General features: G+C 39.7%; 1 protein-coding gene and 1 long non-coding RNA gene across 9 annotated transcripts in view; one reads left to right on the top strand and one right to left on the bottom strand.

The window, feature by feature from the left end:
• FBN1 (fibrillin 1) overlaps positions 1-14,699 on the top strand; it is a 217,648-nt gene that overhangs the window by 81,390 nt on the left and 121,559 nt on the right. For all 7 annotated transcript variants that reach the window (XM_048867767.2, XM_048867769.2, XM_048867766.2 and 4 more), the window contains exons 7-9: positions 1,340-1,537; positions 4,451-4,576; positions 12,446-12,571. In XM_048867767.2, coding sequence (XP_048723724.1) covers positions 1,340-1,537; positions 4,451-4,576; positions 12,446-12,571 — 450 coding nt within the window. The remainder of the gene's footprint in view (positions 1-1,339; positions 1,538-4,450; positions 4,577-12,445; positions 12,572-14,699) is intronic.
• The window catches only part of LOC142073398 (uncharacterized), a 54,616-nt gene that overhangs the window by 23,645 nt on the left and 16,272 nt on the right, over positions 1-14,699 (bottom strand). Inside the window, exons 2-3 of one of the 2 annotated variants that reach the window (XR_012670254.1) lie at positions 7,152-7,303; positions 1,136-3,066 (exon numbers count right to left, since the gene is read on the bottom strand). This is a non-coding gene — a long non-coding RNA (uncharacterized LOC142073398). Of the gene's footprint in view, positions 1-1,135; positions 3,067-7,151; positions 7,304-14,699 lie in introns of those variants that run through there. The other variant, XR_012670253.1, reaches the window with a different exon arrangement.

The following is a 14,699-nucleotide window of genomic DNA, read 5'->3' as shown; positions in this document are numbered from 1 at the left end:
GCGGGGAGTGATAAATCTTCTGTAAAAAGATGAAAATTTTATTTGACGAGTGGAGTCTGGCATGTCCCGGAGACAGCAGGAACTGGTGTTGCTATTTTGTTGTTGCCGTGGGAGAATGGAACAAAATAAAGGCTACTAATATTTTATTAACATCCCAGTTTAATTCTGTCTGTTGGATAAATGGCCTGTTCTACCATAAACAAATCAAAGTAGACATGCCTTCAGTCCAGCTGTAGGCAAAGTTTACCCATATGCTTGGTATGGAACATGTCTGTGTAACCGTGAAAATTATGCTTAATAAACTTCATGTAGACTACATACCCCTGAGACCTGTTTAAAAACAACAGTTGTGGCAACAAACAGAACCTCTTTTATCAGTGTAATTTTAAGTACTGTGCTAAATATTAAAACAAACTTCATTCAGTTTGATGAAAAGACCTCACTGATGTTATTATTAGATATGATCCCAAGCTGCAAAGTGGATCCAAATCTAGAGCTTAACTTCCCCAAACTGTGGGAGTCATTCAGCTTAAGGAGGGTTTTTCCTTCTGAGACCATCTGAAATAAAGGCATGCATTAAGCAAAAAAGGCACACAAATATTCAATCAAATTTGTAACTGAACTAGCTTCAGCCATGCTCATGTGCATTATAATGTTGGCTTTCTGCGAACATTTGTGGGGTTGAATTTTACTGACACAGCCATTTACAGAGTGGGACCTACTTAGCTGCATTGGTGAATAATTCTGGAGACTGATTTTAAACGTACCCATGCAAAGATGCATCCCCTTAAAGAGCGAACAATACCATCTGACTTATCTGACCAGTTACAAATAAGTTTGAGTGTCTACCATTTTACAGAGGTATGCCTCATCATGATAATAGCTGAGCATCTCCCGTTAAATAAAAGAGAACAACAAAACTCTCACTCCTCATCATGTGCTGAAATACCTTAAAAAGTAGTGGAATTATTTTTCTTCTTCTCACTTCTACCTCTCACCCAAACACATGTGGGCTCTATAAAGAGCAATGGTAAGAAAGCTAAGCCAAAGAAACGGGGCTTACATTTAGTCCTGAAAATTATGAGGAGACTTGGAGCATCTTGAATATCAGATATTCATGGTAAAGTAATCGTGATCAATCCACAGAGATGTTTATTTCGTATTCAAATATATTGACAATTAAAAATAAACTTGAGAGAAATTATGTGCCCATGGATAATCACTATGTTGGAAAGAGGGTTTTTTGGGGATTTTTATGGGGTAAATTATTAGTTGCGAATTATTTACCCAGCTCTGCTTTATTATGAGTTATGTAATGTCTTTCCTTTCTTTGGTTCAGATTATAGGACTGGCCCATGCTTCACACTGGTAACCAATCAGATGTGCCAGGGACAGCTCACTGGAATAGTCTGTACAAAAACCCTTTGCTGTGCAACAGTTGGGAGAGCATGGGGCCACCCCTGTGAAATGTGTCCAGCTCAGCCTCATCCCTGCCGCCGGGGTTTCATTCCAAATATTCGCACAGGAGCCTGTCAAGGTAAGCTAGATGCAAAGCTTCACCAAGAGCTGCTAAAATTATGAATGGCTTAATCTTGATTGAGTTACATTGCTTTGTATAACCTGTCCTAAGCCATTCTCTGCTGTACATGGGAAGAATGGAAAAATGATGTCAGATACATTACTTTATGGTTCACTAAGTGTATGATGTTCAAGTAAGTGCATTAGTAACTTAGGTCATGTGAGAGAGCAGCCAGGTTCTTAATGAATTTTTCACCAGCCAGGTTCTTAATGAATTTTTCACCGCCAGCAGCTCCTTCGTTTGACTGGATAGTGGTGTTTCTCTATACACACACTGCCACTTTGAGAAGGGGTTTGTTCCGTTTCAAACTGTACTCGAGATAGACAGAAAATCAAACCTGTGAGGAGGATGTTCTCTCTGCTTATCTTAATTTTTTTTTTTTTTTTACTTCAGTTTGTTGGCATTAGGTTCATTTTGTATGTCTCGCCTTTTGAGCTACATTCATCTGACCTGGAGAAAACTGCATGCCGTGCCGTTTAAAATGCCCAAATTAAAATGCCCTATTGTACATTTTAAACAATTTTGGAAATACATTTGCATTTAGTTCAAATTGTAAAATCCACCCAGATGTTGCTTGCTTCTTTTTGAGCATGCCTCACCCTAGAAAGTCCTTACACTGCTTTTTTGGCTTTTATTCTAATACTTCCAGCTGTACAAATTCTTTTATTGTCTGGATGTCTGGCAGGAAATAGGAGAAAGTTAACAGGGGCAGCCATGTACTGAACTGGTGTGGATTATAAATTCCCAGGACTGTATCTTCGGGACTTGTTCATTTAGACCTTTCTAACATATTTTGTATTGTGAGAATAGAGAAGATAAAGATTATAAATCTATTTCTAATTTTATTTAATTATGAAATTCCTGTGAAGAACTTCAAGGCATTCCATTGCATTAAAACATTTAGACATCTTGTACCACTCGTCAAGTCCTGTCTGGTACCTGAAACAGGCCTGATATACCTCTAGATGGACACATGTTAATGCTGCTTTTCTAGGATACATGTGCCCATATTCTGACCTCAGCTATCCTAAGGCACAGTCCTCTCTCCCTGTGAAGGAGCAGGGAGAAATTGTGTAGAGGGTTGAGTGTTGAAGTCATTGACAGGTCAGGGACTGTATGTACCTAAATGTTTGACCCATGCCCCTCAGCTCTTAGGCTATGCCTTGTTACACCTCTCCATTGTTCCTGTCACGGGAATGCTGCAGAGTGACCTCTGACGGTTTGTATAGTCCAGAACAAGGCTGCTTCTTCACACTGCATGTTTCTTAGCATGCAGCTACGTGCAATGACAATCCAGTTTTGGCTCTGTAGGTTTGACTTGTACTTCCAGTTGATCTGTTCTCCTGTGTCCATACTTTTAACAGACCAGGTATGGAACTATATGTTATCTTTATTCTTCATGCAGTTGTATGACATCCAGTCTCTTTAAATCAGATAACTTAAATGTCTTCAGTCTTAGTGGATGTTATTTCACATCTATATTTGATCTAAATAGTAAAATGAAAGCAGGTTCAATAAAATGCAGCCTTGTTGCCATAGGTTCTCTGAAGAAAGAACAAGCCCGTGATGTTTGAGAGTCAGTAAGACAAATGGACACACATTTAAGATATAAAATATAAATAAATACAAAATACAAAATTGTTGCCCACTGTTCAAATCTGCTCTTTGTCTGTCTATCTGGCATATTTTAAAAATGCAGAAAGTTAAGTTAATAAAGTGTCATGGTTGAGGTTTTAAACACTTAGAAATCAGGGGAATCAAAGATGGAGGAGGAGATGTTCAAGTGTTTAAGTAATTTACAAGCACAAGTTCCACTGGCCTTCTCATAGAGAATTTATCTGGGAGCTGCATGGTAGTACAAGTGCAAGGGTGGGAAGACCATTCTGAATGCTCCCACAAATGGTGGAGCTCAGGGTCCAACTTGTACTACCATGCAGCTCCCAGAAGAATTCTCTGAGACCTCCAAGACCTCGTACTGCTGCTTTGCTCCTCCTCCCTTCCACTTTCCAGTGCAGCCATTGCTGAAAGTCACAGTCTAGCCAGACTTTTGCACCTTAATATTTATGTGCAGCCTTGCTTTGTTAAGGTTGATGTGGGGACAAAAAATGGGGATCCCTTGAAATGTTCACATTTAATTTCCTACCCACAAGCTGCCATCAATTTTGCTGTTTCATTTTCTTAAAAACAAAGATTAAATATAAGGAGGAGGAGAAAAAAGGGGAAGGAAAAAGCTACATCATTGATGTCTAAGTACATTGTTCATTAATGTCAGTCATGGATTCTTAAACCAGGTCCTAACCACCACTTATTTAAGGGTAGTTGGCACCTTGCCCCATGGGAGTGAAGAATAAAAACTCCCCATCAATAGTAGACTGAATACCACGAAGAACAAGGGTCTCTCTCACAAGTTGTAGCTTGCAGCTCTCTGGCTCATCCAAAATTTCTGCATATGCCTCATTTTGGATAACCTATTATACATGCCTGCCAAGATTTTTAGAAGGGGTTAGTGATTTTTGGGTGCTCAATTTGAGAAGCCTTAAAGGGGACTGATTTTCAGAGGACAGAGTTCCCTGTACTGAAAATGTCCCAAATGTTTTGAAAAAAGAAGTAAATGTTATAGCAATAAGCTGAAAGGGTGAAACAATAATAAGCTAGCAATTTCTTACAGAAAAACATTTAGAGAATTGTAATTAATCATTCTTTCTATAATGTAATTACAAAATCAGTCTCTACATGGGCAAGAATCATAATATTATGATGGGATGACCAACAGATTTAGGCATATTTACTTAGTTTCTGCATGGACAAATTGTTATGGCTCTTTCTGAGGAATGAATTAAATGTGGGTGTTTTTCCTTTATTATATGATAGATGTGGATGAATGCCAAGCCATCCCTGGGATCTGTCAAGGGGGAAATTGTATTAATACTGTTGGATCTTTTGAGTGCAAATGCCCAGCTGGACACAAGTTTAATGAAGTGACACAAAAATGCGAAGGTAAGAACTTTCAGAACTTTCGTCTCAAAGTAAGGGGGAGAAATCTTCGGTTTGATGCCAGCTTTGTTTAGAAGATTGTCACAAATGTTCCAGTCTCTCTCATTTCCTTGAGTATGCAAATGATATTGCACACAGCACATATGAACAATATGCCTTTCTCCTTCTAAACCAGAGAATCTTAAATATTGGCCCTGCAGCTTTTTCCAGTTTTATTCATGTAACATTTTACAGACTTAAAAACTCAAGGTACATCTGAATCAAATTAAACATGAAAACATAAAATATTTATGAACTAATATTTTGCTTTAGAAATATTTGAGGCACATGTCTTTGCACAATTTGATTTACAAGAATGCTTATATGACATGCAGGATCCAATTCCCCTTTTTCTTTTCTACATTAGACGAAGTGTTTTTTCTTCCTTTATCAATGCTTTCGTCCTCCTTGTGTAGATCAGTGGCAGATGGCAATGCAGAAATGTGCATTATGGTCAGGAGCTTGGGCAAAGGAGGCAGGACTAGTGGCAGGAGCTTGGAGTCAGGGGTCAGAGCCGGTGTCAGGGTCAAGAGTCAAACAGAGGCTCAGAACCGGAGTCAGAGTTGGGAGTCAAGCCATGGGTCAGTGCTGGAGACAGAGTCAGGAATCAATCTGAGGGTCAGTACCTAGTATCATAGTCAGTGTTGGGGTTTTGGAGGTCGATCAGGGGTCAGAATCCAAATCAAAGCTTAGGTCAACACCAGGAATTCAGAAGCAGAGAAGCAGGGCAGTCATGGCAGCTAGCTAGGGGTCCACATTGTTGCCTGGATACTGCTTGGTACACCTCATGGGCTTCTATAGGGTCAAGGAGCCAATTAGGGATGGCTAAGACAATTGTCAGTCAGATCACTTGAAGTGGAACTTCCGATGGTGTTCAACTTCTGTGGATTGTGGATCACAGGGAGCAGCCTGGTTACAGCTGCCTTTGGGTGGCAGCGTGGAGATTCCAGTCACCTACTAATGCCGGAGGCCTGTTTGCACGTCCTGATGATCCACATAGTTACATGGTCATGGGGATTTTACTGCTGCTTAACCCTGACTTGACAATATTAACTCCTTTTTCTTCTTAAATTAATGTAACCGGAAAATGGGATACTTAGAGCTTTCACCGTCAGGGAAAAAAACAGACCCTGAAAATGGAAGCCCTTCTCCCTCTTTCATCCCAAGCCTTATTGAGTAACAGTGTAGCTTGATCCTTTACATTGAAGTCAATGACAACTGTCTCAGTGTCTTTAATAATGCAGGACCGGGTGTCACATGCTGCTGCAAAGTCGTGAGGCCATGAGGATTGAGGCACTTAGCATCTTGCAGGCTCCAGTCCTCAGAAAAGATTTCTTTCTGATTAAATGACAGGAGGGTGATTTCCAAAGCTTTCTCATCCCTCGTTGGTTGTGTTGTTTAGCTATAAAAATGCTTGTTTCCAATGTATGTTAGTTAACTAATTTGGGGACCAATCCTCATACCAGGAGTGGCCCTAGTCATTTTGTCAGCCAGGGTGGAAAATGTTTTTGGCACCACCACGCCCTGAGTGGCAGAGGAAACAAATAAACAAATACCTGGCCAATCAGAGCAGAGCGCGCAAAAAAAAAAAAAAAAAAGCTGAGGCCATAGTAGGTCAGCGCCCCCTGAAAGTTGGCACCCAGTGTGGTCCCCCTAGAATTGACCCTGCCTGATACTCTGACTCATGGTGAGTAGCTCCTTACTCCACAGGTGGTTCAATTCCAATTGGCTTCACTAGGGTACTATTCAGTGTAAGCAAGTGCATCAGAATATGGCCCGAGGAGGATTTAATCAGTAGCATGTTTCTGTGCAAGTACTGATGCTCCATTTCTTGCTTACACATTTCACTGGGAATTCTGGGTCCACAAGGGATCCAGAACTGAGCCTTTAAAATATGACGGTTGACTACACAGGCCAATAATGTGCATATGGTTTTAATTTATTCCTCCTTACCTATAGCTTTTTATTCTGACAGTATTCATTTAGGGCAGTGATACTCAGACCGCAGTGGTTGAGGAGCCAAATTAGCAATCAACATTACCCAAAAGAGCCACAGTAGTATGAATTCATTGTTTCATTTACTATCGTACTATATATTCACATTTAAACAGTATGACAGGGGAAGTATCCCTCTTTCAAGATTCTCAGGTTGGGCACCACAAAATTGAGGGACCCAGAATCACTAGTCATTTTCGAAAATTTGGAGCACAGCCATTTAAAAGGAAAAACCCCTATTTTGAGTAATAAATATCTTTCTTACAAACATTTTAGTTTAATTGTAGGTTATGAAAAACCATTTTGTAAGAATTTACATACAGTATGTTTTTCACATTGGCTGCTGGTGGCTTGGCTTTCCTTCTAGGGGATAGAGCACTGAGGAGATGGAGAATAATAAAGACTGAACTTGTGTCTTGTGAAATATTAATGATGGGAAAACTGAAACCTGTAGACCTGGACATCCCAGCAAACACCGCTACTTCAATTTCCAGGCCCTTCAATGATGAATTGTGTAGGAAACTCCCACCTCCATGTGCTATACCTGGTATATCCTGTGGTTACATTGCAATGAATGGAAATTCTTTTGAAGACTGCTACAGAGACATGTGCAGATTCTGACAGCAGTGAAGAGTCTGCTATATTTTCCTCAGCTAGATGTTGGTCCATACTTCAATCAGCATGCATAATACAGATCTGAAAACATAATGGAACATAACATCACAATATTACTTAGTTATTTATTTTGGTATCGGCTTCCCTCGTTGAAGAACCATGGGGAATGCAGATACCAGATTTCCAACCCTGATATTCTATGATTCTATGAATGCAGTTACACACGTTGAAATTTTGCTAGGACTTCTGGGCTAACACACTACTTTTAAGAGATGGCACAGGATCCCTGAGGTACAACCTGGGACTGTGGGACCGCTGTGTCCCCTTAACTCTGCAGCCTGTGCTGTCTATCAAAATTCTTTGCCGATAACAAGCAACGAACCCCTCCAGGTGCTGTTATCACTCAGCCACCAGCATGCAGAGGCACGTCCAGCTATGTTGCATGAAGGCTCCCCAAGTCCCTCATGAACCATACACAGGAAAACACTAGCAAATCTCCAAAGCCCCCAGCCTTGCACGGCAGGAATATACCACCTTGAACTGCTCAAGCTCTTCTCTTGAGTGGTGCAAATTTATTAACTAGTTCACCACTTCATCAAAGGAAAGTGGGCATGCACCAGCCTTTGTAACCTGAGCAGATTTCCCAAGCACTTTAGACAAACTCACTGGTAAGGATAAAACATTAAAATAAGTTTGACTATAGAAAGATAGATAGATTTTAAGTGATTATAAGTGGTAGGCATAAAAGGTCAAAGATAGTTGCCAAAGAATATAAAAAGTAAGCATGCAGTCTAAATCCTAAACCTTATTACACTAAGCAGTATTTGGATTAAGCAGTTTTTCTCACCCCTGGTAAGTTACAGACTGCAATATACAGACTTTCTCTTTAAGCCTGCAACCAGTCACCTCAGTTCAAGTCTTTGTCTTCCGTCCATTCTTGTTGCCTTCAGCATAGGTGGGGGAGAAAGGTAATCACATGATGCCATTGTCCCTTATTTTATACCCTCAGTCCATGTTGCTGGAAAATACTAGCACAGACATGTCCTGGTGGGCCTTGCTGAGTCACAGAGTTGAGCAATCCCCCTGGTGTGGTCTTGTGCAACTCTCTTAAAGAATTGTAAATCCTTTGTTTACAACTCCCCTGCTGATTAATGGCCGTTTAACGCCCTCCTGGGCATTGGTCTCCTCCTTTGTTGTCACTGGAGAACTAGCAGTGGGCAACTCCCAAACTCACAACATATTTCAATAACAACCATACAGCAAAATCTCCTAACTTCATACTAACACTAACAATATACATATTTTGACAGAACAATGGGTTTCAGCAGGTCATGACCTTTCCTATGATATCTTACATGACATGCTTTGTATGGAATATCACAACCATCCCCAATGATGAATATGCAGACTACAAGGTGCTATTTTGGAGTGCAGTGTCACAATAATTAATGACCATGAATTACCAGGCAGGCCCTTAGATTTAGGTTTCATTTAAAAGACTGTACTTCTAGTTGTTCTGCTGCCTCAGCATTATGCTGAAGTTTGATTAAATAATGACAGAATTTTCTGACAAATTTTGTACACCAAAGTGGAAACTAGCTTTTTAACTACAGGCATTTCTGTATGTTTTTTTAATCCCAAAGGATCTCTAAGTGCCTAACAAACAGTACAAAGATTTATGCAGGAATCACTTTGTTGAAAGGAAGGGTGGTCTGTGGGTTAAGTCCTGGACAGGGACTCAAGATATCTAAGTTCAGTTCCAGGCTCTGCCATGGACCTACTGTGTAGTCTTGAGCAACTCATTTAATATCTCTGTGAAGCAGTTCCCCATCTGTAAAATAGGGATGATACTTCCTTTTTCCCACCTTTTGGCTGTTTAAACTGGAAGCTCTGTGAGACAATGACTGATTCTTACTAAATGATTGAACAGTGCCCAGCACAATGGGGCCTACTCTCAGTTGGAGCCTATGGACACAACTACAATGCAAATAATTAAAAATAACACTTCAGCTCCCTCTGATGTGAAAGGGGATGTCTGTTGAACAGTTTACAGCGTCATTACACCACATTTCAAAATACTGAAGGGATCATGTAGCTAAGCACAATGTACTTTAATCAAATTGGAATTATTTTTAGGACACCCCAGGGATCAGTAATTATCACAAGTGGTCAAGTCCTTGGTTCTACATCTTGTCTGTTAAGTAGCATCTCTGGTAGCCCTAATACCATCTCTGGCACTTGTACAGTAGATCTGGTTCAGCTGTCTACTGACTCACCAACGCTATACTTCCCGCAGAATGTATCTCTTCCATGGAGGTCTTCCATCTAAGTTCTGATCAACTCTGACCTTTCTTAGTTTGTGAAACAACAGCCCTAGTTGGAAAGCCAAAAGCCTTTTAGCTATGATGCTATTTACCAGCACAGGCGATGGAAGATTAGATTTAGAACATTAAATATTCGATTGTTTCACTGATTCATGCCATCATCTTCATTTCAGTTTCACGAATGCTAAGCCAAGTTTTTTTTTTCCGGTGGTGGTGATGGTGGGTTATTCTTTTCTTTTTGCAGTGACCTTTATGTCTACAAGTACCTCAAACATACTTACCTTTATAAAACTCATGTGCTTAACAATGACACTGTTATTTATATTAATATCAACAGTAAAATAAACAGTGAAATGCTGTTTGGGTTAGGCTCAGCCTAAAATAAAGAGTGGTGATTTTGCTTTTAAAAAGGTCAGAATCTATATAAACAGTGGCAACACTGACTTTAAGCAGTGGTGAACTTGAGTCAGAAGATACTTGAATCTGATCCATTTACAACTACATTTTTCTCTGTTAATTAAGTGCTTTATTCAGACCAAAATTCAATTTCCACATTTTTTTGTTTCTGAGATTTTTGGGACTCCTGTGAAGTATAGTCCTGGTGCAGAAGCCAAAAGTCTCTCAGCACTGCTCCCAGGGAGCTCAGACTCCAGGCTTTGACAACGCCCTTTAAGTAGCACTGACCAAGAAGTTACACCTCTCCCATACACCCATGTGTGGAATGTGGCCCACACAAATGACATCATAACAGCTCACTGAGATGTTCAGAAGAATGCATTTTTGATGGACATGAGGGTTTTAGAATGAATCAATCTCTGTATACTCTTAGATGGTCTGTACTCTCCTAGCAGAATAAGCAGATCTCACGATAGGATGGTTTAAAGCACCTGATTCTTCAGGCTGATAATGGTAGGAAGACAAATTAATAACATTTATTTTTTTTCTTGCCTTGACACCTCCAATGAGATGTGAAACTGAGGTCCTCGCTATTTGTGCTCATTAAAGAGCCCATGGGAATTAGTAAAGGTATTAGCCCAGCTATTGTGGCCAAACTTCCATCAAATAATTTTTAATACATAAAATAGTCTGCACAGTGTGCCCTAACTTGTTGTGTGGTGTAGCTGTTAACCAGCTGCTATATTTCATCTCAAATATTTCATTGAAGGAAGAAGCAATTCCTACATACACATGTATAAAATTGGTCTATCGTTTTGTATATCTCTGGATGAAAGGTGCAATAAAGTCTTTGCCATGTTCCACACAATCAGACATACAGATGACAAGGACATTATCCCTTGTTTTCCTTTGCTGCCCATAAGAGGGACTGTTCCTTCCTGTTAATAAGTTGGGGTTAAGTTTCTTCAGCTACTTGATTTGAATTTGACCCCCTGTTATATTCACTTATTTTCCAAACCTTTTTGATTCATTTGGGCCTTTGGTGCCATTAGTTTCTCATCACATTGAGGGCTGCATGTTGATGTTACAGACACTTAGACAGGTGGTTGTTATTGGTTTCCAGAGCATCTTCTAGAATGCAGTCTGTCTTTTTAGCTGCCAGAACTCTTTCTTCCTGTTTGCTGATAGTTACGTGTTCTGATTTTAGGCACTTATATGGCAGATGATGGAAACAGTTGTCTGTCTTTCAGTTCCTGTGTGCTTGAGCTCCCTAGAGTGCTAAGTGGTACCAGCTGCAGACTGGAAACAGCCACTGAAAAATAAAGGGATGACAAAGTACTATAGGCTGATTACCACCAGTAATTGATGAACAATGGAGGTTGGTATAGGTTGATATTGACATGCCACTGCAGGTCACATAAGCCCCTTGCTGTGGAAGGAATAGAACCTTCAGCATTACAGACTCTGTTATCAGTGTCAGTAGATATGATCAGGTATACGGAGGCATGTGCTGTCATTTTTTTTATGCTGACAGTGAAGAACTTCCTGTAAATGATTTGTCACTTGAAGATTTTGGGCAATAAATCTCTTAAAGGTTGCATCCATTGCATGATCCTTTTGTTTAAAAGTGATGATCAATGTATAAGACGTTCATGGATGTGATCTGCTTTCTGCCATCTGTGTTGTCCTATATACTTCAATTTATGTCTAGAAATCTACAGCACATGAAAACCTTTATTTCAGACAAATATTGTATGCTGGTAAAAAAGAGTATAGGTTGCATCCATTGCATGATCCTTTTGTTTAGCATTTGAAGATGGAAGATGCAGGAAGGTTGATGTTCATTGACTGCCTTGTGCTGTCATGCTGACAGAGCTTATTAGTTAAATTGGGTCTGTCTGGTCAATACTTGAGGCTTCCAAGAAAAACCTAGGCATGGTAGGAAGTGGTGTTGGTGATTCAGTAAGTGGTACACTTCCCTTTTGTGTCAGAGCTGAACTAGTGCCCAGAGTTGAATTAGTAGTGTTACTGGAATTACCATGAGACATAAAACGGCGCTCCGGACCACTTGTGGATCTAATGGCAGTTTTCTTAAAATTAGACTGCTAACTCCTGTGCACTAGCTAAATTTAAATGTGGGATGTTGCATTTTGTCTGCATTCAGTAGGTTCCCTCGACAGTTTTAAATCAAGTTTCAGGGTTGCATCCATCATTATTAAACAGTGAACTGTACTCTCTGTGCTTCTGGAATTTAGAAAATATGGTATTTCCTTAGATTCAAAGTATTTCAGGGCTAAGACTGTATTTCATATGTATTTATATGATGCCTAACAAAATAAGGCTCTGCTCCCATTTTAGGGCCACCTGTCGGTACCATATTTTAAACATTGCTGGCGTAACTCCATTGTAGTAGAAGAATTTGACCTTAAATAACAATAATGATAAATATTTTAATGCTGGAATCTTGATAATTAAGCTGATCAGATCTCTCTTTTTATTGCAGATATTGATGAATGCAGCACTATTCCTGGAATCTGTGATGGAGGAGAGTGTTCTAATACTGTTAGCAGCTACTTTTGCAAATGTCCACCTGGTTTTTATACAGCTCCTGATGGCACAAGATGTATAGGTGAGTATAAAATCATAAGTGTTAGAGTAGTAGATGCAATTGACATGCATATATCCATAAAAGTAGATAATAGCGTACAAAATATATTTAATAACCATAGGCACTCTCTTGAAATCCCTCTTGAAAGAAAGTGCCCACAGCTGTCATCAGAGGTTAGTTTTCTATTTTTCTTTTTGCTGTTGTAGCTAATGATACTCTTGCAATTTAACACAATGTTCATGTGGCTACTCCCTTTCTGAAATGATTTGATATTTTTAGCTTACAAAGATGGGTGGCGATATACAGTTTTTAACTGTAGTCTGCCCCTTTTCCTCTCTCCTTTTGTTGTGATCTTTCCCCTTCTCTTCTTCTTATTCAGGGTTTCTCTATAATGTTGTTAAAAAAAGTTTGTTGCATTAAAATGAGCTGAAGTTATTTTACAGGGTTCCCCTTATTTTCCTATTCTCCCACATTAATCTTTGTTGTAGCCTGTGGTACACTGCATGGTTATTTTTAAAAAAAACAACCCCAAGAAATAAAATCATAGACATAGAAATTTGAAACATTGCCAGTCACAGTCTTTATAGGTTTTATTCAAATGTTTTTCATTAGAGTCATTACACATTATTTTCTTTAATCAGCCTGGCTGGTGGCTGCTATCTTTAAAATACATGCAGTAGTGTGATTTTGTGACATTGATAGTGTGGAGGTGCTGTTGTCTTACTTTGAATGTGACGGAATGGATATGACCCTCCAAAGCAGTCTTTCTGTCATGCTGCATCACATAATGTCCCAAAGCAGTATCCCTGAGGTTGCTACTGTGCTTCCAGACAAGGTATCGGGGGTTGCCATAACTCACTGACTGACACTTTGATGTCATGGTCTCCAAAGTACAATGCACTGGAGTAACACTATTTCTGGGAAGGATATAGTCTGCCTGCTCCTTGATACTTGGTGACTGATGATATCCCCAGTCTAGAATAAGATCCGCTGGGTCAGGTATTTTAGGATGCACCATTATTTCTTGTCTTTCCTTTAAACTTATTGCAAGTATGTTGTTCTCTATTCAGTCCTGAAACCCAGAGCCTTCATAGTCATTTTCAAATTAAATGAAAATTAAATTTCCATGGTTTTGGCTGGTTTATTTAAAATGCAAAAGGACTCTGAAAACCAGGCGGAATAACAGTCTCCCCATATGAGCGCCTTTCAGAAGAGATCATTTGGTAAAGGACAGAGCAGAAAAATAACTCTTGAAAGGAAAGTATGAAGGGAGAGTAATTTTCCCAGCAAAAAGTGCTTTTCCCTAGAAATCTGGAAAGACATTAGTTTAGGACATGATTCATTGTGAAGGTTGCCATTATACTTTTTTGTATATGTTCAGAAATGCATTTCCTTTAACAGTATCTCTTCCACTATCAGACACAGTATTTGTGTGTGTAGTTAGATGGTATTCAGAGGGTACAGAATGCACCTGGTCATTGCTTTTCTTGCTTTGGACAAGTAGCTCCTTAAGGACTGTGCTGCTCACTAGTTATTATATATATTGGATGTTTGTTTACATAAAGCAATGCAGACTGCTATAGAGATTATATAAGATGTGCATTTTCCCTCCACTATAATGCTAGTTGTTAATATTCTGAATTTAACTCACTACTGTAGTGCAGATTCTGCTGTTCTATAGATACTGTGCAATCAAGATTGTCTGATGCCATCACTCACATTAGATTCCTAAAAAAGAAAAGGAGTACTTGTGGCACCTTAGAGACTAACCAATTTATTTGAGCATGAGCTTTCGTGAGCTACAGCTCACTTCATCGGATGCATACCGTGGAAACTGCAGCAGACTTTATATACACACAGAGAATATGAAACAATACCTCCTCCCAGCCCACTGTCCTGCTGGTAATAGCTTATCTAAAGTGATCATCAGGTTGGGCCATTTCCAGCACAAATCCAGGTTTTCTCACCCTCCACCCCCCCACACAAATTCACTCTCCTGCTGGTGATAGCCCATCCAAAGTGACAACTCTTTACACAATGTGCATGATAATCAAGTTGGGCCATTTCCTGCACAAATCCAGGTTCTCTCACTCCCTCACCCTCCTCCCAAAAACCACACACACAAACTCACTCTCCTGCTGGTAATAGC

The sequence above is a fragment of the Caretta caretta genome, chromosome 10, assembly GCF_965140235.1.
Source record: "Caretta caretta isolate rCarCar2 chromosome 10, rCarCar1.hap1, whole genome shotgun sequence".
NCBI lineage: Eukaryota > Metazoa > Chordata > Testudines > Cheloniidae > Caretta > Caretta caretta.
This window is presented reverse-complemented; position numbering and strand designations above follow the sequence as displayed.